Raw genomic sequence first — 27,239 nt, 5'->3', positions numbered from 1 at the left:
AATTACAATTTGTATAAATTTTGTTAATTATACTGAGTTCAGTGTATCTGTACAAGCAGATTTCAGAGTTTGCTGATCATTGATATTCATGCCTTGTTTTATGTTGTTTATTTGTCTAAAGTCAAACGACATTCTTACAGGTTCCCTGATTGCCTAGCCTAGCCTTTTATTTTTTGCATCCCCTGAATCTAGCATCATCGTATCATGAAATGAATGAATCCTGGCTCCAGATTTGAAAATCACTTTCCTAGTACATACTTGAGAACAAATGTGTGCTTGCAGGAGTGTTATGAAAAGTCAGGCCATGAAGATTACAATCGTGTAACTCAGTGCATTTACCTCATTCAGTCCTACCCTGACCAGGTTTGTCCGCAGTTTTCTCAGCTTGCAGTGACCCCTGTAGGCGGTTTCTCATGTTAGATTCAATGACTCAGCCCTCTGGCTAATGCAGTCGATAGGTGTCCATATCAATCAGACTCCTTCTGGGGTAACTGACCCTCTGTCCTGTTCTTACCTGTTGCCCTATTCCTGGACTCAGTGCTCAGTCCTTCAGTTTCAGCTTCTTCTGGGCTCTCTTTCAAAGCTGTTGCCCTGCTTTATTATTGAGCAATCTCCTTTGATCCCAGCCTTTCAGCTGAGCCATTTCACTATATCACTTCAATAGATCTCACCTTTGGGGTATATCAAAATTTAATAATTGTTGAGCTCCTTCAGGGTTTTCAGTCCCCTCTCTAGGCCTCGTTCAACATCCTCTTCAGGGAGTAGGCCATGTGACCTGTGGCTGATGGTAGGGATTCAGACTTGGTACTGCAGATCGCTTAGCCAACCAGGAATGCCATTCTTGTTCTTGCAGTACTAGGCAGTTAACTGAATTTCTCCAGCTCTGCAGCATCTTATATATGAGACTGATGGTCCCAGATTGACTCTTTCCTGCAACCTGTCCCTGATTGGCTGCTCCTCGATAGCTCTTCTGGACCACCTAGAGGATTCACTTCAGTATGTGGCCATAGAGCATAGTACACCCATCAGATACGGTGAAATGTAAATCTTATTTGAATTTCCCTAAATTCTGAAAACTTTTCCCATTCTAAATCCAGCTTATATAATTGAGTGATAATTGTTTTCAGGCACAGATATTAGGGGTGAAGGATTGTACGTAATAACTGTAAAACTTGAAGCCCTACCTGAGAATAATATTTCTATTACAAATCTATTTGAAACAAAACAAAACAAAACATGAGATTTAACAGCAATTGGCTCTGAACATTCTGGGCACATAAAATTTGTTGGGATGCTTATTTCATTTAAAATGTGGTGCTCATATTACATAATGGCATATGTTATCTTTAACGATAAATGTGAAAATTTAAAGATATGGTGAGCATTACCACGTATCCTGTAAGCAAAAGTCTTGGATATGATCTGTTTCTCTTTATTTGATTAATAAAACATATTTGTTAGGATTTAAAAACTAAGTGATAGACACATCAATATATATTGCATGTGTGTGTGTATGAGCATTAGGAATTCTCAAACAGCGTTGTTTGTTATCTGTTTGTTTGTGGACTTATAACAATGAAGGGCAAGCTATTTAAGCTAAAAAAAAAAGAAACATTGAGAATTCTAAACTCTTGAATCAAGCTGAACACAAAATGTACTAAAGGGAGTGTCGGGTGGTTATTTATTCATTTAAATTCTCATGAGTTTTGTGAGACAAGACAAAGAGGAGAGTGATACAGAATAGTACCATTTACTCCTCTACATTCATAACACAATTCTTATGATTGAATTCTGTCTCCTGCATCTAGTCTTTGATGCTATTCACAAAAAAGGAAGTTTTGCAGCCATACAATATATACTCTGTGGAGAGCAGAATCATTTGAAAATACTAAGTATGTCAATCCCAGTTCACGCCACAGAAGCACAACAGTTGTCCGGAGCTATTTGCTTTTGGTTTAGATTTACACCTGTGTACCAGCTTATAAGGCTAATTCTCCATTTTACTGCATACATCTACCTTGTGTGATTTGGCCCCTGAGTTAAATCAGCCATGAGTCTTCACAAGTAACTGGGTGTGCGTTTGTAAGTAATCTGCCAAAAGAGAAAAAAATTTGTTTGTTTCACTTATATATTTTTCAAATTACAGTTAAATTTTTTCCATCCATTGTTAACAGCTACAAGAACAAGGAATCAAAAAGATTATGATGTATCTATGGAAGGAATTTCTGTTTATTGCCGTCTTAATGCGTTCTACTAGATATTTGCTGGAATACAGCATAACCACTGTTCTTAAAATTATTTAAGTGGAGTGGGAAAAATTGGCTGCTAACATCATGCTGAAATAGAAAATTGTATTTTACTTCCCTGCCTAAAACAAAGGAAACCTAAAATAGTCAAAACCTCACCCACTCACAACATTAAAATTCTAAAGGTGTTTCTCTGTATCTAATTCTCTAGGTTTGTTTTCTATATAGGTCTCTTAGTGCCACTCTACATCCTAGTATCTGAACAACTCGTGTCTGAATGAATTTGTACTGATGACAATCTGAGTGAAGTAGGGAAGCTAGTAGCTACTGAGTCAGATAGGCCTAAATCCACACAGGGATGTAGGTGTGTAAAAATTGAGGTTTAGGTGCCATTGCAACCCACAAAACCCACACTTGAATTGTGCCTATCCCTGCCTGAACTCAGTAAGCACCTGTTTCAGGGTTAAAGTCTCTGTGTACTTGAACAGCTGCTTTTGGGCATGCATTCAGTCTCGCACCCTAGGCATCCATCCCACACAATCTTCAAATCGGGGAAATATAGGTGCCTCCCACCTATCTCACGTGCAGACTGTGATCCATTCAAAATCCAGTTTGTGGTGTCTTCCTTGTAGCCTTTGCCCAGTGGTCAGAACAGTGTTTCTCAACCTCTGTTTATATAGTGCCTCTTAAAAAAAAAAAAAAAGTAAGTCCCCCCCCAGACTTCTCTCACATAGCACTAAGTGTGTGCATGCCACCAGTTCTGAAAAATGGCTGTAAGGTAATCTGACGTTTTGAAACAGGTGTCATTCAATCTTTCCAGATTACTGTACCATTTTTAGGAGTTAGATTTGTTTTGCATCTCAAATTACACCTCACTTAAAAACTACTTACAAAAACATGCAAAACTGTCACAGAAGACTGCTACTGAAAACTTGCCAGCTTTCTACCATTTTATTATCAAATAAATGAATTGGAATAGAAATATCGTACTTACATTTCAGCGGAAGACCTATGAAGCAGTAGAAACAAGACACTGTTGGAATGAACTTTTAGATTATATTGACTTCAGTAGTGTGTTTTTATGTAGCCTGTTGTAAGCCTGGGCAAATATCTAGAAGAGATGATGTACTACCTGGAAGACCTTGGAGTACCCCCCAAAAGTACTTGCATCCCTGACTGAGCAATACTGTGTTAGAGCACTTACTCAGAGTATTCAAGGCTGGTTTCCATTTCCCCTTGACATGATAGAGAGGATTTCAATATAGGCCTCCCACCTCTTAGGTAAGTACCCTAACCACTAGGCCATGAGATATTATGATGCGGGTGCCAACATTGTCTTCTGCTGACGCCGTTCCACTGTGGAAGAAATAATTAAATAGTCACTGGGTCTGAGATGAGTGAGAGTGGCTCAATGGCCAGGATATTCATCAGGGTGGTGGGAGACAAAGGGCCAGTCCCCCTGCTCCTATGATTATTTAATTATTGTTCTGAAGTGGAATTGCTTCAACAAGAGAGATGGAGGAACAGCCATATCAGAATATCCTGCAGCACGTTGGTTAGATCACTATCCTTTCATTGCATTTGAACAGGGATCTTTCTTCTGAAATGAACCCAGATCTCTTGCTTTCCAGCTGAATATTTTAACCATGGGTCTGAAAGTTAAATGGAGACACTACCTGTTCCTCCTCCCACACTTCTTGCATATACACCTGAGGCACCTGAGTGTGGCTGACCCCCGGAGGGATTTACAGCTGTGGTTCACAAGCAGAAATAGATACCTACCTGCACCACAGGCTTAGGTGTCTAATCACAAGAGAAGAATGGGTTTAGGCTATACCATTCTCACTGGAATCTCCCATAGGTTAGCTTAGGCAGCTCCCCTCTTATTGGCATTTCCCATTGCTCAGTTTAGATGTCTCCCTGTCTAACATGCTAGTCTTTGTGTATCCCATTCTTTGACTTCCCACCCCCTGCATCCATTATATAAGGAGTTAGTCACATATCCCAGGGTTTGTGGATTCCAGTGATTTTTTGGTCTAACAGCAGAATGGCCAAGAGCCTCACTGGGCCCCTGGACAAGATGGGAAGGGACAGCGCCTCATGTGGGTGCCTAGCTCCCTATGTAATTCAGTGGGGCAGAGAGAGAGAGAGAGAGAGAGCTGGAAGGGGATGGACTAGGGGCAGCCAGTCCTCAGCCGTGCCCAGGCCATGGTGTGCCCCATTTCCTCCAGCCCTCAGTGCTGCCTGGATCACATTGCTTGGTGCTCCTGCCTCCCCAGGAAGCCCTAAGAGCCATGTGAGGCAACTGCCTCCTGTTGCCCCTTCCCCGTCAGTGAGCCTGTCTAATACATGTTTCAGTGCTCAATTTTGCAACTAACATAAGAGTGTCTTTTTTGTTCCGGGTCATAGAAATTCAGGGGTGATTGATTGGAAGGAGAAGGTGGGGAGGGAATCTCCAATTTACTTCAGATCAAGCAATAAGCAACTTGGTGAAGGACACAAAGAAGCATTCTGGGAGAATCCATTCTTTCTGAATCCCAACACGATGCTTTAGTCACAATATCCACTTCCTTCTATTCTGGTGCTGAACTGTGGCCGCATGGGAAAAAAATTGTATTTCTTTAAGTTAATATCCTAAAGTGGTACAAATGTGAATTGAAAGGTGAAATGGATGGTATCTGCTACACAGGGCAGGGAGAAATTGGTCTGGAGATTTATTTCAGAGAAATAAGTGAGATATTTTGCTGACTGTCAGTGGTAGTAAGAACGTAATTCAATAAGCGTAGGCCAAGTTCGAATAGATGGAAAATTAATCTTCAGCCTCTGTCTCCTTTGGGATTTTCTTATGCCATTATTGATTGCATTTCAAGCTTCTGCCTCAGGAGAGAAATTGGTTGGAGTTAGATTTTAATTGTATTCACAAGCTACATTGGATTACTTTCCTTCACAATATACGTGGTTTGTGGTATGTTTGTGAAAGTAGAGTTGGTCTCAATATTAAAAATATAACCAAAACATTTATTCTGTTGTTGAAAAAGTAATTATTTGGGCTCTTGTTGTTGTATGATTAATATGCTAATGTAAATATACTGTTTTTCCCTTGTTTTGGACAGCGTTATTCCAAGTTTACATTGTTTTAATTTAGATACGTTTTTTTTTCGGGGGGAATGGTAAATTCCTATGAGTTACTAAGAAATTATTATGAAAACTGGATCTTGCTAATTAGTGACTAGGCATAAAATTCACCTAGGGACCATTTAAACTACTTGGAGCCTGTGCATTGTGGAGGACAGATGGTGGTGGGGTGATCACAATGGCTCTTTGTGTCAGCCCATAAAATGTCAAAAGTAGGCACTTGAGGGAAGTCCACTAGTGCATTCTATATGAATCCATTGGGCCTGATGTGTGCGTTTTTTGAGGTTCTGCTATTACGCACACAGATTCCCACGTCCTTCTAGCGCTCTCTAAGTGGGTTTGGTTGAAATAAGGGGTTAATTAAAAAGGGGTTGGCTAAAAAGGGGTTAACTGAGAAAGGGTAAACTAGAAGGGGTTACCTAAAAGGGGTGCACTAAGAAAGGGTGAACTTAAGAAGGGGCCCCAGTAGTGGGTCTGCCTGCAGCCCACCTGTCAGTACTGACATACAAACACACAACACTCTGTCCTGTAGAACGTGGAGGTTCAGCGGGACACGCTTCCTAGCTGAGGCAGCTTGCTTTCAGAACTTCCCAGTCATTGGGCCGGAGCCCTTTCAGGGATCCTGGGGCGTCTTTTGCCTCAGCCTTACACGTGGCCTTTACAGGCTCATGAACTAAAACATAAACACACCACAATACACAGTTGAGAGTACCCTTCCCTTTATCCACTGGCTAGGGTACTGGATAAAAGTATGGATATGAATGACAAATGACAAAACATAAACAGATTTAACACAAGTAGTGAGGTTTACTTAAGCAGTTGAGCAGGTACAAAGATAAAACAATACATTGTTGCATTATGTTGCTCGAGCTATACTAATACAGGTTTCTTCGCGGTATGGATAGGTATTTGCACACTACTCTATTTAACTCGTGAGCAGGCGGTGGGGGGTGGCATAGGGTGATCAGTCCTCGGCGGAAGCAGTACTCAGCTTCTCCAGGGCATCGGGAATCTGCTCCTTTATAGGGCTTCTGATGTCACTACTTCCTGGGGTGATGTGTACCTATACACCAATTATTTTACAACACATTTAGCTTTTTCCCTTATATGGAATATGCTAGGGGAAGGGTATTGTAACACATTTCACTTGATTGCTTATTTGAGATGTGGAATTGGGGGGCTCACCAGCTTTGGCTTAATCACTATATTCATTGCATTAGGGGTTGCTAACTGCTCCTGTTTCTCCAGGCTCCATGTTTATCACATGTGGTCAAAGAGGCCCCCCATTATTCCCCTTTTTCTTGTCTCGCTGAGACACTTCCTCATTTCCCGTAGCTGAGGTTAAAAGGTAGAGTGCCTGAGCTATGCACCCGAGGCCAGTCATACTGATATGGCCTGACTGACATCTGACAGGGCCCAACCCCTGGCACCAGGAGACCCACAGAGATAGTGATAACACCCCAGCCTATGGGGAGGGAATCTAGGTAGGTTGAGGGGAAGTGAGTGACTGAACTCACAGATCTGTGTAGTTCTCCGCTTGTGCCTGTGGAGCATAGCGGGAACAGAACTTCTTCTTCGAGTGGTCCCCGTGGGTGCTCCACAGTAGGTGTCGGACTCTCCCTGGCACCGCAGATCGGAGATTTCCAAGCTGTATCTCATCTGATCGCTCATGTGCCAATGCGTGCCGGTCCTTCATGCTCTTTTGGTCACATGCGCAGTCTGGTCCACACCAGTTCCTCTCAACCGCCAATGGCTGCAGATGGACTTTGCTTCAGCTCCAATGCCAAAGACAGATAAATATGTTATTAGTTACCATTATTGGTTCCTTTTGTTAAAAATTGTTCTCTTACAACTGTTCTTAAAGTTATTCCTGTATATAGTTAAGAAAAAAAAAAAGGAGGAAGTTGAGAGAGAGGGAAGGAGCAGCCACTTCTGCGGCCTGCTTATCTCCACAATAGACTGTTGAACGTTTATCTGGTTAGTAGCTGTTAAATACCATCATTAAATTACACATTGTTAAGTAGTTCTACAAGGAGATGTCTCCTGCAGGTTTTAAGAAATGCGGCTCGTGCCGTGAAGCTATGTTTGCCTCTGATGGACATAGCAAGTGCATTCGTTGTCTGGGAGAGACCCATGTCCCACAGAAATATCCTCACTGCTCTAAGCTGACAGCCAGAGCGAGAAAGGACAGAAAGTTGAGACTTAAAATGATATTATTTGACAAGTCTCTTCAGCCTGAACTGTCTGACACCCCCGAAGGGGAAGGGCTCTCGGGGCCACATAAGTGGAAGGCGACTTCTTTGACCTCCTCAACTCATAAGAGGAAGAAAATATCCCCTACTTGAGCCTTGTCGGTACTACCTGCAAGCAGGACGAGTGAGGCACAGAGCCGCAAAAGCTTGCTGTTAAGGGCAGCACGAAGACCGGAGAACATAAGGCAGCGCCTGGGGCTCAGACTGGTAAAGAGGCATCACCAAGGATTCCGCAGGCATCTAAACGACAGGCACCGGAGACTGTGGGACCGAGACCCCCAGCACTGGGCATGCTGGCACGGGGCCCGACAGTGCTAGAGACTGCCGTGCATGTGGAACCACAGTCAGTGGCACCAGGCATGTCACCACTGGCACCAATACCTGCACCAAGATCTCAGGCACCAGACATAACTCATGCATCGGCACTGACTAAGCAGGCCTACGCACTGGTAAAGGCGAGATCTAAAACTCGGCACCAAAGTCTGTCGCCGGATCTTCTCATCGTGCCACTCTCTCCCAGTTCTCCTCCGAAGTGTGCATGCCAGAATGGCCGTTAACACCACCATCCCCTTTTCTAAGACCTCCATCTCCACTCCAACAGCCATCTTCCCCCTGGCTTAGGCACCCCCCACTTGTTGCCTCTCAGGAGCTGCACAAACATCTCTACAGAGCCTTTCCTTCGATGTCCACATCATCCAGGAGATCGTACTCCTTTCGCCATTACAGGTACAGACATCACTCGCATTCTAGATCTTCATCACCAGGTCCATATCCTTGCTATTACAGTCACTCGTATCATCGTGAAGATTCTCAGCACTGAGGCTACTCAAGGTCAAGGGATAGATCCCCGCACCCATGCTCATCATACAGGCAGTTTTCACCCCTTTCTTCAAAAGGGGCACATGTCTCTCCACCAGGCATGGGCCCAGAATCAACCATAGACCTCTCCCTGGAATCTTTAGGGGAACAGGCACAGGAAGTGTCTGAGGCGCAAGCAGAAGCATATCAGATCGATGCCTCCTCATCTTCCCCAGACGAAGCAGTCGTCCCAGGAGATATATTCCCCGGACGATCTTAAGCAATTCCTGGAACTCTTTAAAAGGGTAGCGCAGTCCCAAGACATACAGGTGGCTGAGGTACAGGAGAAGTAACATACGCTGCTCAAAAATCTAAGACCTTCTACATCATCAAAAATTGCCATTCCGCTAGATGAGTCCATCATGGAGGCTGCCACAAACATCTGTCAGGCCCCAGCTTCTGTTCCGCCCACCAACAAATGGGCAGACAAAAAGTACTTTGTCCCATCGAGGGGGATGGAGTTTTTGTTTAACCATCCCCAACCAAAGTCCCCTGTGGTGGAGTCCTCTCAACATAGATCAAAGACACCGTAGTACAAATCCACAGGCTCTGACAAGGAAGCAAAGAAACTGGACTTATTCGGGAGGAAGGTATATTCATCCTCCACCCTACTGTTACGTATGGCCAACTATGCTGCACATCTATCTAACCATAATTTCGACAACTATATGGACTTCCTTCCAGATGATAAAAAAGCTGGTCTTGAAGGCAATAGTCCAGGAAGGTTATGCAGCCTCGCGTACAGGCATCCAAGTTGCATCAGACGTGGCAGACACAGCTGCATGCTCTACGGCCACCGCAGTGGTGATGTGTAGAGACTCGTGGCTCCAAACATCCAGCACTCCTAAAGACCTACAAACAAAAATTAAAGACCTTCCTTTTGACAGGGCAAAGCTGTTTGCCAAATCCACAGACTCAGTCCTCCACTCTAGCAAGGACTCTAGAACCACACTCAGAACACTGGGTATGTACGCCCCTCCTTACAGGAGGAAGAGATTCTACTCAAACCAACAATGTCACACCTACCAATCTCAGCACCCACAATACCAGTGAGGCACTACCATCAACAACAACAACAACAGCAGCCACCCAGGTGACGCCCCCAGCAAGGCCGCACACCGGTATCACAGACTGCTAGGCAGCAAGTTTGACTGCTATATTGAGGACTGTGACATCACAAACATCCTTCAGTGCCAGCCACAACATACATTCCACCACTGCCTCAGACCATTCTACTGTCAATGGGAAAGTATCACTGCGGACAAATGGGTTCTAGAAATTCTTGCCATGGGGTACACCATCCCATTCCGCTCCATCCCTCCACCAAAACCACCTACCCAGTCCCTCTTCAGGGACCCCTCTCACGAGATAATGTTGAAGCAAGAGGTGGGCCATCTCTTGTCCGTAGGGGTGGTGGAGAGAGTCCCAGATGAGTTTCGAGGAAGGTGCTTTTACTCCTGATACTTTCTCATGGAGAAGAAAACAGGAGGGTGGAGACCAATCGTAGACTTATGGGCTCTCAATCGTTATCTCCTCAAACAGCGCTTCAAGATGACCATAGTTGCTTCCATAGTCACAGAACTGGACGATAGAGACTGGTTCACAGCCCTCGACTTGCAAGATGTGTATTTTCACACAACTATCTACCCAGCACACAGGCACATCCTCCGCTTCACCGTGGGCATGGAGCATTTCCAGTACAGAGTCCTGCCCTTCAGCCTGTCTTCAGCGCCCAGGGTTTTTACAAAGACACTCTCCGTAGTGTTGGCCTGCCTGCATCGACAGGGCGCATTCATTTTTCCATATCTGGACAATTGCCTATTGAAGGGTGCCTCACAGGAAGATGTATTGCACATGATAGACATCACCACGAAGACATACCTCTCACTGGGCCTAGTCATCAACTTCCAAAAGTCAATGATGGAGCCCACACAAGATGGAGTATCCACAAGTTCTTGGAGAAGGCAAGGAGAGAGAAGGCACGCTTGATACTCATAGCCCCAGCATAGGATTGACAGCATTGGTTTCCTCTGCTGTTACACATGTCATGCTGCCCACAACTCCCCTTCCTGATTGTTCCGGACCTCCTCACACAAAACCAGGGGACCGTGAGACACCCTCAGCCTTGAATGCTTCACCTCAAGGCATGGCTAATCACTGGCTCAGCGCCATAGAGGGAACATGTTCAGAAAGTGTGCAAGAGGTCTTGGAATGCAGTCAATGGGCCTCTACCAGCAAAGCTTATGCATATAAGCGGAAATGCTTTACATCCTGGTGTTTGTCCAAACAACTGACCCCTCTGGAGGTCCCAGTTCCTACAATTTTGGATTATTTATTGGACCTCAAACAAGGTGGACTCACTTTATCATCACTGAAGTTCCACCTTACGGCTATATCGTCATTCCGCCATACGGTAGATGGGTCAACCGTATTTGCTTATCCCACCAAAGCACGGTTCCTGAAGGGTCTTGCGAACTTATACCCCCCACAGAAACCGTTATTGCCTTCATGGAACTTAGATCTGGTCCTTGACATGCTGTCTAGACCACTCTTCGAACCACTGGCCACTGTCTCTCTCCGTCTACTTACCATGAAAATGGCCTTTCTTCTTGCGATTACATCAGCCTGCAGGGTGAGCAAGCTGGTGGTGGTGATGGCAACTCCACCCTATACAACCTGCTCCAAGGAAGCGGTGGTTCTACACCTACACCCAGTGTTCCTTCCAAAGATCTCTTCAGAGTCCCACATTAATGAGCTGATAATTCTACCATCCTTCTACCTGAGACTGCACACCTTGAGTAGGGAAGTATGGCTGCATTCTTGTGATGTGAGAAGGGCACTGGCCTTTTATATAGACAGAACTAAACCCTTCCAAAAGACGGATAGACTACTGGTGTCTCTCACATCCAGATCAAAAAGGGAAGGACTATCATCACAGAGAATTTCAAATAACATTGTATCCTGCATAACGATGTGCTATACACTGCGTAAGATCCCCTGCTAGGTCTGCCCAGGACTCACTCTACCAGAATGATAGCAGCCTCGACAGCCTTCTTTAAAGGAGTCTTCCTAAAGGACATCTGCAGAGTGGTGATGTGGTTGTCTTACAACACCTTCGCCGGACACTACGCGATTCATCGTGTGCTGGAAGAGGATACATGTCTAACGAAAGCAGTCCTTTCAAGTACCCACCTCCATTTTTCTGGGGTCACTACTAGGTAGTCATCTACTGTGGAGCACCCACAGGGCCCACTCAAAGAAGAAAGAGAAGTTACTCACTTGTGTAGTAATGATGGTTCTTCTAGATGTGTCCCCATGGGTGCTCCACTACCCAGCTGTTCCTCCCTGCTTCGTAGTTCTGCTTTATATTTTTCAGGAGCACCTGGGGTGATTGATCGTGCACCGGATTGCGCATGTGACCAAAAGCGCATGAAGGACGGGTGCGCATCAGCGCATGTGTGATCCGATGAGATACGGATTGGAAATCTCCAATCTGCGGTGCTGGGGCGAGCCCGACACCTACTGTGGAGTACCCATGGGGACACATCTTGAAGAACCATCATTACTACACAAGAGAGTAACTTTTCTACACACCCTGTCTTGGTTCCCTCTACAGCAAGAGTTCTCCTCTGAGAGAAGAGAGCTGATAGGACTTTCAGGGGTTCTTTGGGGCTGGAGCTTGTGTGAAAGCACAAAGCCCTTGTGTAATGCCTCATGACGTTCATGGACCAAACAATAGGAGGAGGGTGGAACTGCAACTTCTTCTTCATGCCAATTGGTGAGGTGTGTGCAGGCTAACTTCCCTCTTTTTCCCTAAAAGAACAATAGGGAAGGAACGAGAAGGAATTACCTCACCTGTAGAGCCCTCTGGATGTGTGGCTTCCCCCTCTTTGTAAGAGGCAATCACCTGAGCCTGTTCAGATGCTGCTTAACTCTCTTTTATATTCAAATTCAACACATTAACACGTGGTTTGAACTGGGGATGCAAATTTTCTGGGTCATTATAGGGGCTCTTTTGTAAACTTGGCTTAATCTAATTCTTCACTCTCTCCCGTCCCCGCCCCTCCACTCTCTGATTTGCTCACCTTGATAATTTTTTTTCTGATATGTCAACCATGATTACTATTTTTGGTTCTCTATGCCTTAAATATTGAGTCTGTTCTGGTATGGCTATGGTCTGAAGAAGTGGATCTGTCCCACGAAAGCTCACCTAATAAATTATGTTGTTACTCTTTAAAGTGCTACTTTACTGCTTTTTTGTTTTGACCTGACCCTGTATTTGCAATGAGATATTCTAATACTTCTTACTCAGAGCTGAGCTGAAACCCTGCGGAAAAGAGTTTGTGGAGAATGAGGTGCAGAGGAATACAGAGTTTTAAGAATCCTTCCGTAATAGCAGTGCTTCCACGAACATGTTTGTATATTTAACTGGAAGATAGACGATAGTGAAACTGTGAAATAAATAAACCACACAAACTCAAAACAAAACAAAAAGCAGTCAAGTAGCACTTTAAAGACTAGCAAAATAATTTATTAGGTGAGCTTTCGTGGGACAGATCCAGTTCTTCAGACCATAGCCATACCAGAACAGACTCAATATTTAAGGCATAGAGAAACAAAAATAGTAATCAGGGTTGACATATCAGCAGAAAAATTATCAAGGTGAGCAAATCAGAGAGTAGGGGGCGGGGGAGGGGGAGGGAGTCAAGAATTAGATTAAACCAAGTTTGCAAAAGAGCCCCTATAATGACCCAGAAAATTCTCACCCCGGCTCAAACCACGAGTTAATGTGCTACTTGACTGCTTTTTGTTTTGATAGTATATAGACTAGCACGGATTCCTCTCTGTTACTAAACTCAAAACAGTACACGTTTCTGGTGTTTTATAGTGGTAGTATGACTTGACGGAGCCCAGAATTCTTTCTGAGTTATGCACATGAGAGTCCATGGGTGGTAATCTCCGAAAGAAATGACAGTGCTAGAGTTATTTTTTAATCAAATGGTTTATCCATATGAAATAAACCAATTCTTGGGATCTTATTTACAGAATTAGTCTGGTTCATTAGCCTGGACAGCATGAGGTCAGAAAATAACTTAGGAAAAGCACACCAGCATTAGCTAATCATTAGGTGGCATTTCAAACTTGGAAATACTTACATTGCCCTTTCGGTCTAGGTTCAAACAGAAGTTTTATTTTGAAATAATCTATTCCAGAATAGCTATTTGAAAATAGATTATTTCAGAATAACATATCTACACACAAGAATGCATTTCGAAATGAACACAGTGCCTATTTTAAAGTAGTGCCATTGGACATCATTATGGCTAATTTTGAAATAGCACTATTCTGTGTCTAAACAGAGCCTATTTGGAAACAGCTATTTCAAAATAGGAGTTATTCCTTCTGCAATGAGGTTTATGAATTCGAAATAATGTGTCCACTATTTCAAATTTATTTTGAAATAGCGTGTGTGTAGTCCAGATGCTAGCAAAGTTACTTTGAAATGTCTCGTATTGCAAAATAATTCTGCTGCGTGGCCGTAGCCCAACTGAAAAGCAAGAATTATATCACCATCATCAACAACCGGGCTCAGCACCCATTGGTGTCTGATGCCTCTCTCAAGATTTCCTTCCATCTTTCCCTGTCCAGTGCGGAGTGGCTTAGTTTCTGTAGACGAGCTCTGCACCAATCAACTGTATCATCTACCCATTCTCTGTGGGGTCTGCCTCTCCTATTTAAACTGTCCAATATGCCTAATATCAGGGTCTTGATTTTTTGTTCATTGTTCATTCTGCAAATATGCCTGAAAAACTGTAACTCGCATTTGTATAATCTTCTACAGTAGGTTCACTTTCAGCTATATCTTCCTATATAATTCCTCATTGATGACCTTCTGCATCCATCCTATTCTCAGGATCTTTCTATAACAGCTCTCTCGAAAGCTAATATTCTTCTCTTCAAATCTTTTGTTATTACCCATGTCTCACATCTGTACAACCTGCTGCTGAATATGCACATTTTCAAGATGCTCAGCTTTATTCCTAAACCAATTGCTTTGCTTTTCCAGATCTTATCTGTTGCCTTCAAACTCATTCTTGCTTTCACTATTCTAGTTGCTATTTTCTTCTTACAGTCTAGATCACACATTATTTTGCTCCTCAGATGTGTGAACTTCTCTGCGTTCTCTAGTTCAATCCCATTTACACTGATCTTCCTTCCTGTTTCCTTATCTCCAAATACCATTGTTTTTGTTTTATCAATGTTCATAATCAGACCGTACCACTTTCCTTCCTCATTTAGGACCTGCACCATTTTTGCTAGCTTCTCCTCATCTTTCTCAATGATAAGTATATTATCTGTGAACCTCATGGTAATTCTTATCCCATGCACAGATATCCCTTCTACCTCTTCCTTGATTTTGTCCATCATTCTCTCTGGCTGTGTGATGAAGATACTCAGTGATATCAGATCTCCTTGTCTCATACCTCTACTCATTCTAAATCAAGTTCCCAACTTGCCACACATTCTCACCACTTTCTCTGCGTTGTCATTTATATCCTTCAACAACTGTATCAGTCTGCTATCCACTCCATACGACTCCAAAACTGCCCAAGTCACTTTCTCATCTATACTGTCTAATGCCTTCTGAAAATCAATGAGGCAAGTGCAGATGTTCTGGTTCTTTCATCAGGCTTTCTCCACTATCAAACTTAGTGCCAGTATCTGTTGTATGGTACTTCTATCTTTCCTGAATGCTGCTTGCTCATTTGCTAGATGTTCTTCTATCTGCAATCTTACTCTCTCCATCATCATCATCACCTTGCCTACATGGCTCATTAGGGCAATTGTTCTTCAGTTCTTGCACTCCAGTACACTTTCTTATGTATTGTCACAAGCATGGATCTTGTCCATTCCTTAGGTTCCTTCCCTTCTTTGCATGCTATATTATATAGTCTGTGTGCTTCCTGAATCATACTTTCTCTGCCATATTTAATATCTCTCCTGTGATCTTATCATTTTCCGGGGTCTTATTGTTCTTTAGCCTTTTCATTGCTCTTTCTAATTTCTCCTTCAAAATATTGGTCTTGCTCTCGATGCACAGCAGAGATCTCTCTTTCAGTTCTTTGATCAGTCTCTCTGAGACACTTGGGTCCAGCTGTGCTTTGTATAGGTCAGTGTAATATCTCATCTGTTGCTGCACAATCTTCTTGTTCGTGAGCACCTCTTCCTTCTCATATTTGATCACCATCTGCTTCAACTGCCACTTCCTATTAATATTCCTGATCATTGTATACACCTCCCTGGTCTTACATTTGCTTTAATACCTCTCTATCACTTCACACTGCTCCTCTAACCATTTCGCCTTATCCTTTCTGGCTGCTTTCCTTACCTCATTGCATTTCATCCTGTGTTGCTGTTCCTCCTTCTCAGAAACATCCCTTCTGATCTTCAGCACTCTCTTCTCTTAGACCAACTTTAGTGTATCCTGCATAATCCACTTCTTATTGACTTTCTCTTATTTCAGAATAGTCTGCTGAATTGCTTTGTCTATCACCGTGGCTGTCCCTTCAAGGCTGTTATCCCAGAATTATAGTTAATCACTAATTGGGCCAAATTACATTGTGTCCAGTGTGATGCTAATGTTCCATAATGTTGAATCATAACACTGGTTCTGGTTCTAGGAGAATCCTGATCTTTCAAATCATGATATAAGAGGAAGAACTTCCTATCGAGACTTCTGCTATATTAAAGGGCAATGGATAATGTGTTAAACTGCACTGTCTCACAAAAAACTGTTTCAAAATTTGCTACTATATCTACTTTCCTGTTTTTAACACTACATGCCATCACACACATATGCACACATGCCTGTGTGCACACACACAGAACTTTCTATGTACAATATCAACGGGTTAGCCTATGAACACTTTGCAGCTGCTGACATAAGTCAGACCAGGGGTTGGCAACCAAAATGACAAGAAGAGCCATTTTTCGAATTCAGTAGAAAACTCAGTAATTCATGAGCTGCAATGAATGTGAATAAAACTTTATTAGCAGCACAGTCAAAACATTGATGCAGTATCATATCCCACAATGCACTGCACATATTAAAGGGGGAGTTGCCCTACATTTCGAGATCATATGTTGTTTGATAGTTAGATATGAGTTGTTCATTTTTGGGCTTTGACATGTTTACCGTTTATCGAAAATAATCAGGAGGGATTTATTTTACTTTGCAATTACAGTGAGGGGAGCCACAAAAAAGTCCTTAAAGAGCCTCATGTGGTTGCTGGAGGTTGCAGACCACTGTGTTAGTCCAGTGGCTTGAGGTCAAGCGAGTATGTCCCCGTCTGGTCCTAAATGGGGAGTAAGGATTATATATTCTGCACGTATTGACTATTCACTTAAATTCCAATAGGTGCTTATATAGTTACTCAAGTGGGACAGCAGTGTTAGGCATCTCCTGACATCATTGCACTGCCTGAAGAGAAACAAAAACACTCCTGCTCTTTACACTTAAAGGATTATAGGATTGCTGCCCCCGACCACTGTGCCCCAAAGGGAGTGAGTGAAACAGGCAAGAACACGGCTGTTTCTTTGCTCTGGTCAACACATCTGGCTTTTCAGTGAACAGTCAGTTGCATACCATAAACATAGTCAGTACAGGTATTGGGGGTACCCAGGCTCTCTGCCCCCAGAACTCTGGAAGGTATTCTCTTTCCCAAAGTACAGTACCTCCCAACTCTTCTGCTGAAGCAGTGAAACGTTACACTACTCTTTATTATGGGATCTATGATGAAGTCTTTACCTAGTACCTGTACTGCAATAAGACAAGTGGCAGAGCAGCTACGGCAATGATATTTCATTCAACCAGCTCTGTGTTTGCCTTAATATTTGATCACATATGATTAAATAGGACGATATTGGACACCATAGAAATACATCATTAGTAATCTAAAGACAAAAACTGTGAGAAGTCCTGTGATATCTTTCTAGACGAACACTAAGGGTGTGTCTACACGGACACAAGTCTTCGAAATAACCATGCTAATGGCCATTTCGAAGATTACTAAGGAGGCGCTGAATTGAATGTTCAGTGCCTCATTAGCATTAGGACGCTTCCAGCCGCGGCGCTTGGAAAGCGCGTGGCTGCGTGTGGCTACACGGGAGTCCTTTTTGAAAGGACCCCACACCTTTCAAAATCCCCTTATCCCGATCACTGATTGGAATAAGGGGATTTTGAAAGGTGCGGGTCCTTTCGAAAAGGACCCCCATGTAGCTACACCGAGCCACACGCTTTCGAAAGCGGTGCTTTCGAAGCACCACGGCTGGAAGCGTCCTAATGCTAATGAGGCACTGAATGTTCAGTTCAGTGCCTCACTAGTAATCAATATGTGCCCGTGCAGGCACAGCCTAACAGACTTTTTTGGAGTGTAAGGTTTTATGAGAACAGACTCCCTTCATCAGTTGCCTGTAGTGGAAATTCTTGAGGCCGGGTATAAATACACAGCATCTAAATATACATAACATCTAAATTTAAAGACAGGTGTGTTTGGTTAAAATCTGTATTGTTCTTCAAAACATCATCCCTCTTACAAAATCAGTGTAATCTTCTATAATATTAAAAATAACAATGAAGTGATGTTTTACTGTAATATTATTGCTGTTCCTAGTAGATAACTGTTACCGTGAGTCAGGAAAAAAAAAAGCAACAGAACTCTTATTTATATCACATTGCTTTCTTTTTGCCTCTTATTTTAGTCTAAACAAGCTATTTATGTAAAATCTACTTTTGAAATGTGCATTGTTGTAACAGTTTAGGATTTCTAATCTGGAAGATAATTTCCTAATAGAAATAAATTATATTTACAGTTTTCCACCCAAAGCTTTAGAATGAATTTGTAGTTCTAATTTATTATGAATCATTGCCATGTTTTAAAATTAAATGCTCTTTCACTGCTCTGTTTGTGTGTGTGTGTGTGTGCGTGCACATGCGTGCATGCGTGTCTTATAGAGTAAATATGCATCTGGGTGCATAGCACTGCATTCACCTTTTTCTTATATCAGTTTTAATTCTGTTGACTTTAATAGGGCATCTCTTGGTTTGAACCAATATAAGAGAGAGGAATTATCCTCGTGTGTGTGTGTGTGTGTGCATGCGTGCGCACACGCGCATGCACATGAAAGGGAGACATAGACAGATACACATACGCTCAGCTAGCTAAAGGAGAAATATTGTGAGCCAATTCTATGCCAAGAGGCAAATGTGAATAATATTGTTCTTAACATACATTGTAATATTTTGCCCTTTGAATGTCTTTCTTTAAAAAGCCTGAAAAGAATGAGACTGAAACTGGAAGCCAGAGAATCAGACCAGTGTTCGAAGAAGATGCTGTTTTTGGGCGACAAATATCTTACCAGCATGCAGCAGTCCACATACCAACAGATATTTACGAAGGCTGTAAGTAGCATGTGAACATGTGGTTTTTGTAAAGCTAATAAGCTTATTATGTGAAACCCTATTCATAAAAACAATGAGATAAATGTGCCTATATTTTCATTTGTTTGAACACTTTTCTTTTAAATGGCTTCACATATAGGATGCTTGAGACACGCAATTCATATTATGAGCTTAGACTGTCAGCTACGTGAGGGAGGTAAAGATCAGATGAGAGGAGATCGGAATTTGGGAGATGAATCCAAGAGCAGGAACTGTGAAAGTGAATTCTTGTGAGTGTCCTAATTGTCTCATCCATTCACTCTATGTGCTGTTCTCTCAGTTAATCCAAATTGGTTTCGACAGCTCTTCCGTAGACAGTTTCAGCCTCTGGCAGAGATGAGCACCGAAAATATCTGAAATATTCCAAAAGCAGATATGCAGTTCATTGAAATAGCATGCTGTTGAAAATAGTAGTACTTATGCTGCATGTAGCTTATATGAAACACTTTTTGTTAGTACAGACGTTTGGCAGACAGCGTTGAATGCAGGGCCTATTGACAAGGGGGACCATGAGGACATGTGCCCTGGTCTGGTCTTTCAGAGTGAGGCTAGTTTGTGGCAGTGGTGGCAGGCAGGATTCTGGGCCCTTTTCAAACGCCACTGAAGCACTGCTGTGGCTGCCTGTGACTAGAATGGGGTCAGGAGAGGCCCAGTGCCATAGCTCTGAGGATGGACTGCTCTTGGCCTTGCCTTTCCACTCTTGGCCCCACCCCTACCAGGGCATGGAGCTGGACTCCACTCTCATTTTTCCCAGGGGCCTGCAGCGGCTCTCAGCACCGATGGCTAAATGAGTTCTGTTCAAACAGAGCCATTACAGGAAACAATAGTGCTCATGTGTCCAAGTAACTGATTACAGCAACCCAAAATTCCATATTAAATTTTCTCTCCAAATAGAAATGTTTTCTTGTCTTCAACTTCATAAAAAAGGTATGGCATTGGATAGGAAGACACAAAAAATGTGATGCACTCATAGCAGTGCCTGAAAAATTAAGGAAGGAGTGATCTGTCTCTTAGTTCTGTAGTTAGCCCTATACATTTTTATTCTGCAGATTTTCCCAGTCTGCAAAAATCTCATCAACAAGAAGGAGACTCTCATCTGACCCGTATTATTTTAAAATTCAAAACCACCATTGTGTCTCTGCATCTGTAAATGGCATAGGAATGAAAATGGAAATGTCAGCAGGATTGGGGAAGGGGCAATTATAGTGTTCCTTGTATGGTGTGCCTGAACGACACTGATTTAGAGGATTATTCTGGGATTGTGAGTTTAATAAATGCTAAAGTGCATTTTAATTGAAGGATTACAGTGAAGACAGCAGCCATTTTCTTTCCTTCTTTTTTAGAGCTTTTACATTTACCTCCTAAAATCTTATGACAAAGCAAATGGTTCTCATCACTGGGAGGCTAATTTTATTAGTGCCCCTTGGATTGAGATGTGATTCGTGGTCACAGGTAGATTAAAAAGGTCTGAATCTTGTGTTAAGGTTCTAGGCAGGATTTGTGAAAGGCATGTGTATCTCATAGAAATATTTCTTAGGTAATTTTACTAACAAATAGTTTGCTTAATCTAAAGTGAAAACAGTCACTTCTGCACTGCAATTATAACTTTTATACTTAATTAAATGTATCTAAAAGTTACAAAGGTAAATGCTTCATGAGAGGAGATTGTTGCACAATTTGTGATAGATGTGGTTTATGAGAAATCCATGTTTTTTTTTAAGGCTGACCATAATATTAAGCACCAAAGTTCATTGCCTGATGATAGGATTTTTTATTTAGATTCCTAGAAGTCCTTAAACGTGTCAGGATTTACTCTCTGTCAGCAGCATCCCAGCCTCCACACAGTAATAACTAGTAACTTTATAAGTAAAAATTACAAATGAATTTTGTTTTGGTCCCCATATTGTAAAAAAGTGTATGCCTTTTGCAAGTTACAGATTGTATATTAGTGGGCATGGATGCCAGAACCAGAGTTAAGTTTTTCTGGCAAAGGACTGCAACATCTGGAATGTAGCAAACAAATTTGGACACCTATCATCTCAACAAATACTGTTTTAATGACTGGGAACAAAACTAACACAAGCCAGGCCTATAATCTCCAGCATTTATCAAAAGGAAAGTTTTTCAACTATAAGAACATTTTTGTTCGTAACCGAAAGGAGAGCAATAATATATTTTCAAATTGGTGTTAATTCATCACCTTGCTGTTCAAATGAATAAACTGCTGCTTTCTTACTCAGCTTTTTTAACACACACTCCATAATGAATGCCTATATAGTCTTGAGAACAGTTTGCTTTGCAACTCCTTGACCATAACTAGACTGCTTGGGAGCTCTCATGATAGGGCTGTTGCTGTGAATAGCTGTGAAAAACTGTGGGTGAGAGATAATTTACAAGTTTTAGTGTCTGATATTGAATGACTTTTGTGAATGAATTATAGCTTGAGAAATAGGTTTAGCATGTAGCAATTTTTTTCAGCATTGTATGTTTTCTTATATTTTGGGGGGAGAAAGAATATAGATTTGTATGTTTGTATCTCACAGAAGAATCTTGAGGCTAACTCCCTTGAATACACTACCCTCCATGGATTTTTTGCTTTTACAGATCACATCTCCTGACATACCATGCATTTGGCTTCAAGGGCTAGAAACAATGGCTTTGTTGGGGGCGGGGGGCACATCTCTCCTCATGGGCCTGCATGCCCTTTGAGGTCTTTCTGAGCTTCGCTCCAGCTCCTTTCTTGCTGCCAATATTTGACTATTAAAATTACCGATTCCTCAGCACAGATTGTGTACTGGCTTCCTCAGGACTACATCAGGGTGATACATAGCTTCCCCATCACAGAAACAGACTGGAGAACAAATTGGGACTGCCAAGAATTACAATTAATTCCTGTTTGTGTGGAGAGGGAATAAGTTATGCCATCTCTTCCCATGGAGCAGCTTACTCCTTGCTATGTGAGGAACGTCAAAACCAAGTTTCGTCTCACTGTTCACCATTCTACATTCCTACCCTGCCCAGTGGCTTGCAAAAGGGAATATCAAGCAAGTGGTCTGTGCTCTTGAACATATAATGGGTGAATGGGGCCAAGCAGGGAAATAAGGAGAGCCTTAACCTCCAATTCTTGCCTGACTGGCAATCTTGCTGAAAGAAAGGTCTTGGATCAGTCTGCTTAAAACTGACACACATCTGTTGTATAAGTTTCAGCATTTTTAAAGGGTCTATTTAGGTCTCAAGATAATATCAAAATTTCGTTCAAAACAAGAAGGGCCCTGGAATCAACTTTTTTTTTGAAACCAGGCATTCATCTCCTGTTAACAATTAAATAAGTTTCATGTCAAATTTTCTACACAATCCAATGGAACTTTACCCTTCTCCTCTGTAAGCATATAAGAAGAACAGAGAGCCAAAACAGAACCAATCTTCATTATAAGGCAAGAAAAGTTAGTTGCTTCAGAGATTACCCTCCCCCCCAAGTTGCTCTCACAGTTTCTAGCAAATGGCAAATTGTGTGAGTCAGTGGTAGCTCCAGTTAAACATCTGTATTGGTGTCAATGTAGACTTTGGAAAAGATGCTGGATGAGGCACCAATTCAGATAGTTTTACATAATCATTCCTGCTTTAGTTGTTATAAAAGTTCACTCTAAGTTAAAGCTTTATAATTTTTCAGCAACCAACCCTGCCATCACTTCAGCATCTGATTAGTTCCAATGTGTTGATGAAAGTGACAGTTCAACACTGCTTACATATCAAAGCAACACAGTGCTTTTCAACCTAAGGACACCACTTTAAATAGGTCTAGCCAGCTTCTGATAATGTAGCAGCAACTCTCTTAAATATTTGAGAACAGTGATAAATAGTTAGGAGTAGTCAGATGATCGAATTGGTTCAGTGAAATATCTGTGTGTTATTTTTATCCTGAATGAATTTGGTATTTTAAGTTGCATTCTTTTCATTTTTATGGCAAACTCAAACTTGCTGGTGGGCCATTCTTACTACTTGTTTTCTTTTGCTGCCAAATAGGTGAAATCAGAATCAAAATATGTAGTATTGTAGTAGCTCTTTGAGTCCCATGATATGGAGTCAAGTTGGGTGAGGTAGTGACTGTTATGTGTCCAGCTTCTGTTGGTAAGAGAGTTGAAGTGGTATGTTTCTAAGCTCATCCTCAGACACAAGCTTCTCCAGACACACAACTCAATTCATAACTAGACATGCCCAGAACAACAGATGCAAAACTTGCAGACATATCTCCACTGCTACAATAATGAATGCCCACTACAACACATCTTTCAAGATCCCTGGGTCCTACAAATGCCCATTACCTTAAGTGAGGTACCACATCCAAGGGCACTGAATGCCCCAGTAACAATTTTTTTGGGTGAATCCTGTCAATCACTATACTTTTGAATGAATTCTCACAGATAAAATGATAAAAGACAAAAACACCATATCACTTTTGGGCGAACGTGTTTCACAAAATGCTCCCTCTATATCTGACCTATCAGTCGCCACCCTGAAAGGAAACTGCACAATACTTTCAAAAGATGAGTGTGGAAGCTTTACTTTAATAACTTAGACACTAAAACTCATGGTCTTTATACAGACACTGTATTCACAGCTTATTGAAACAGTCTGTAACCTACTAACCCCTTTTTGTTTCATGACTACGAGGTTATTAATGTGCCCTTTCTCTTTGTATGTTCCTTTAAAAATATGTTCTAATTTCCTGTTTGATCTATTATTTACTTGTGATACTGCTAGTACTTTTCCAGAGCTGAAGGCCTCCAGCTCGGTAGCTTCTCTTTCTCACCAATATCCTAATAAAATAAAACATTACAAGAGTTTTAAATCTAATCCTTTGATAGAGTCTTAGTTAACTTTGTCTGATTAATACATGTCAAAATCTTCAGGAAGTTTCCCTTAAGCTGGGTTTCTTGAATCTTCTCCGTTCATCTTAACTGTCTATATCATCTTCATTGTGGAGGTTGACAAGATGTGTTGGGGAGAGCTTGGTGTTTAAGCAGGAAAGCAAAGGGGCATGTGAGTAGGGGATGCAGAGTTCAGATTTTTATAACATTCTGCCTCCGGCTTGCATGAAACTATGGGGAAAGAAGCCTATTTCATTCTGCTTTAGAAGTTGATTACTATCATCTTTTCATTGCCTCAGAACCTTCATTGGTTTTCCATAGGTGCCACTTTAAGAAGCTATACATTCATAAGATAACAAATAGATGCACTAGAGTTGTAAATATTGGCAGAGTTATATTTTCTTCATCCTTTGTTGCTAGAGATTATCAGAAAATCTTTAGGTTCAGGATTTTAACTATTTTTTTTCTTTTCTGTTTAGTCCATTTTCTGAGATATTCCTTCAGTTTTATTAGAGTTCAACAGGAAATGAATTTCTGTCTTCAGAAGTCCAAACACTTTAGCCCTCTATATGAATTCTTAGTTCGCAAATCAGTCTTCTGAAATTAAGTAATTGTTTGAGAGATTTTAGTGTAAATAATTATTAAATACATTAACAATATCCTCTTTGCAAAAATTATCATGAAGAATTATCTTCCTGAGATGGGTGAGGGAGGTATTTGAGCACCACTAGTAAATACTTTTATTCTACATTAATATAAATATACCCAAATGGTTTCTTGTATTAATAATCATTTTAGCAAGATTATTAAATTGAGTTTGGGGCATTAAGCATTTTAAGATTTACATAGGAGTAATATTGGGAATTATATTAAATAAACATTTTGGTAAAATACTTGTAAATAAGCCATCCAAAACAGTTTTTCATTGTCACAAGTAAGCAAAGGTTTAAAACATTTTCTACTCTACGGGCTTGTCTACACTACAGCCCTCCTTCGAAGGGAGGATGTTAAGTAGTGTGTTGGGGGTTTATTAATAAAGTGCTGCACTGCATATGCAGCACTTCATGAAGCAAATCCCCCCCCTCCCCCCGCCAGCAACTTTGAAGTTTTAAATTCTGAGGAGTAAAGGGACTTCGAAGTTGCCCGGCACTTCAAAATACCAGCGGGTTAGCCATGGTTAGATGCGTGCCAGTACTTTGAAGTTGCCCAGGGTGGGGCAGAATTTGCTTAATGAAGTGCTGCATATGCAGCGCAGCACTTCATTAGTAGACTCCCAACACCCCACTTACCATCCTCCCTTCGAAGGAGGGTTGTAGTGTAGACAAGCCTGTAGAGTAGAAAATGTTGTTCCCAAAAGAATATTTATAATTGTTACTTTACTGAGAATATTTCTATAATTCTTTGTATGTGTTTACTTAAGAGTTTTCCTTAAGAAGGTGAATACACCCACGTTACACCTAGATTTATTGCTCTGATAACAAAACCCTATATTATTTTTCATAGGACTTTGCCTAAAACATGAATGTTTTACATGCTTGTTGTCTTGAGTTATCGTTTATATTTGACTCAAACTGATATTTTATAGAAGATGGGGAGGGTTGGGTTCATTTACATCTAGATTTTAAGGTAGGGCTCTTTCTGACTTTTCTTTGAAATTATTTATATCAATTATGTTTGCAAGTGGCATTCTAGACAATTAAAACATTCATCAAATTTTCTATCGAAAGTAGCAATCACATCCAAGTTTATGTCCTTGTTCCAAAAATTAATATAAAACAAACTGGGATAAAGAGTTGAAGCAAGATAAATGTCATAGCATAGATTTTCTGAGTTGGTATAAACAGTTTTGGAGGTGACGATCCCTCCTTAACCATAAAGGCACGCTCGTCTTCCTGACATTTGCTTGTCTCCAGAATGACTAAGAGCAGAAGCCTGCCGTAATTAACCAAAAAACTGGCAAATGTGGTTCTCCCTGCCCCCCGACCAACCCATACATGCATACATAAATAAAAGTAAATATCCCCTAAGTGGCTGTAAAACCACAAATAAACGTAATGACCTAAACATACAATAATTTATTAATGTAATATTATTAAAATAGAGCTCTCTCCTCTATATTCTGAAGAGTGCACATAGGGGCTTCTTGTTCTGCTAAAGCTGATATTGACAGACAAAATCATTTTAAACCACAGAATGTTTCATAATATCTAAGTCTTTGAGAACAGATCTCTAGCTATAAAAGTAGGGGATCATTATACAGCTCCATGTCTCATATAACACTGTTGTCTAAATTTTCTTAATGTTTGTTATGATTTACTTACCAAGCATTTTGGGAATAAATATAATCAGTAAAGTGGATCTTTAAATGAATTCTCTGTGTCAGCATATTCTAAATACCAAACACTGTGGCTTGAGGTCAGTAAAAAACAAATATTAGTTTCATGAAGCCTTCATGCACTCCCTGCCTGGCTGGCAGGAACCAATATTGAACCTGGAAAGAAGTTATTGAAGCATGAGTCTTGAGCCCAGAAATTCAGGCTCATGGTTGTTTTTAATATTCTGAAAATCTTGACTTATTATTTTTGTGTGGGCAGCTTACTAAAATTCCCAGAGTCAGGTGACTTTTAAATGTCACAAAAAGCGAGAAGAAAAAATTCAAGTTAGTGAGCTGCCATGATGATTAATACTTCAGCACTACCACCTTAACAATTAAATTAATATTTCTCAGTTTATGAGAAAAAAAAAGATTATTGCTATCAAAAATTCAGAAGGCAAAACAGTTTGATTTGTATCCTCTATTGTGAGCTTCACAGCTAGATCACATTAATTTTATTGTTAATCTAGAATATTTCTGATGTCATGGTTGCTCCACCTTCTTTCTAAATTATCATGGTTTAAGAATATTTGTGAGATGAGACACTGTGAAGACTTACAACCAAGCTTTATTTTACTGTTTCAAGGAACCATGGATAAGTCTTGCAGAACAATTTTCTACAGAAAATTAATAAACAAAATATCTCAATTATAGTATTCTGCCATCCTTATTATTTGTTACATGATTTTAATTGTTGAATATTCTTTGCCTGTCTTATTCTAGATGGATTTATCATTGCATAGAAGAGTGAAGACACTACACCACCACTTGCTTTCATGTGCTGTAACTAAAGTTGAGGGTTATGCCATATGATAAGAAGGCTTTGTAATACTGCAATCGCTAATGTAGCAGGTTTCCTTGACTCTTTCTTATTACCCAGTTTTTCCTTTATTGTGAAGCATGAATGCCATGGAAGGAGATGACGGGAAAGTTACATATTCTCTACTCAGCTGTTTTGAGGCAGATTTTGTCTGAGTCTGGTGGCATACACGTGATTTTTGTAAG

The 27,239-nt window shown here is 41.2% G+C and overlaps 1 protein-coding gene across 3 annotated transcripts in view; it reads left to right on the top strand.

The window, feature by feature from the left end:
- The window catches only part of CACNA2D1 (calcium voltage-gated channel auxiliary subunit alpha2delta 1), a 720,757-nt gene that overhangs the window by 408,419 nt on the left and 285,099 nt on the right, over positions 1 to 27,239 (top strand). For all 3 annotated transcript variants that reach the window (XM_075017407.1, XM_075017399.1, XM_075017417.1), the window contains exon 6: positions 18,824 to 18,953. In XM_075017407.1, the coding sequence (XP_074873508.1) occupies positions 18,824 to 18,953 (130 nt within the window). The remainder of the gene's footprint in view (positions 1 to 18,823; positions 18,954 to 27,239) is intronic.

Source organism: Carettochelys insculpta, chromosome 1 (assembly GCF_033958435.1).
Source record: "Carettochelys insculpta isolate YL-2023 chromosome 1, ASM3395843v1, whole genome shotgun sequence".
In the NCBI taxonomy this organism is placed as follows: domain Eukaryota; kingdom Metazoa; phylum Chordata; order Testudines; family Carettochelyidae; genus Carettochelys; species Carettochelys insculpta.
Note: the sequence above shows the minus strand (reverse complement) of the source record. Positions and strands in the feature narration are given on the sequence as shown.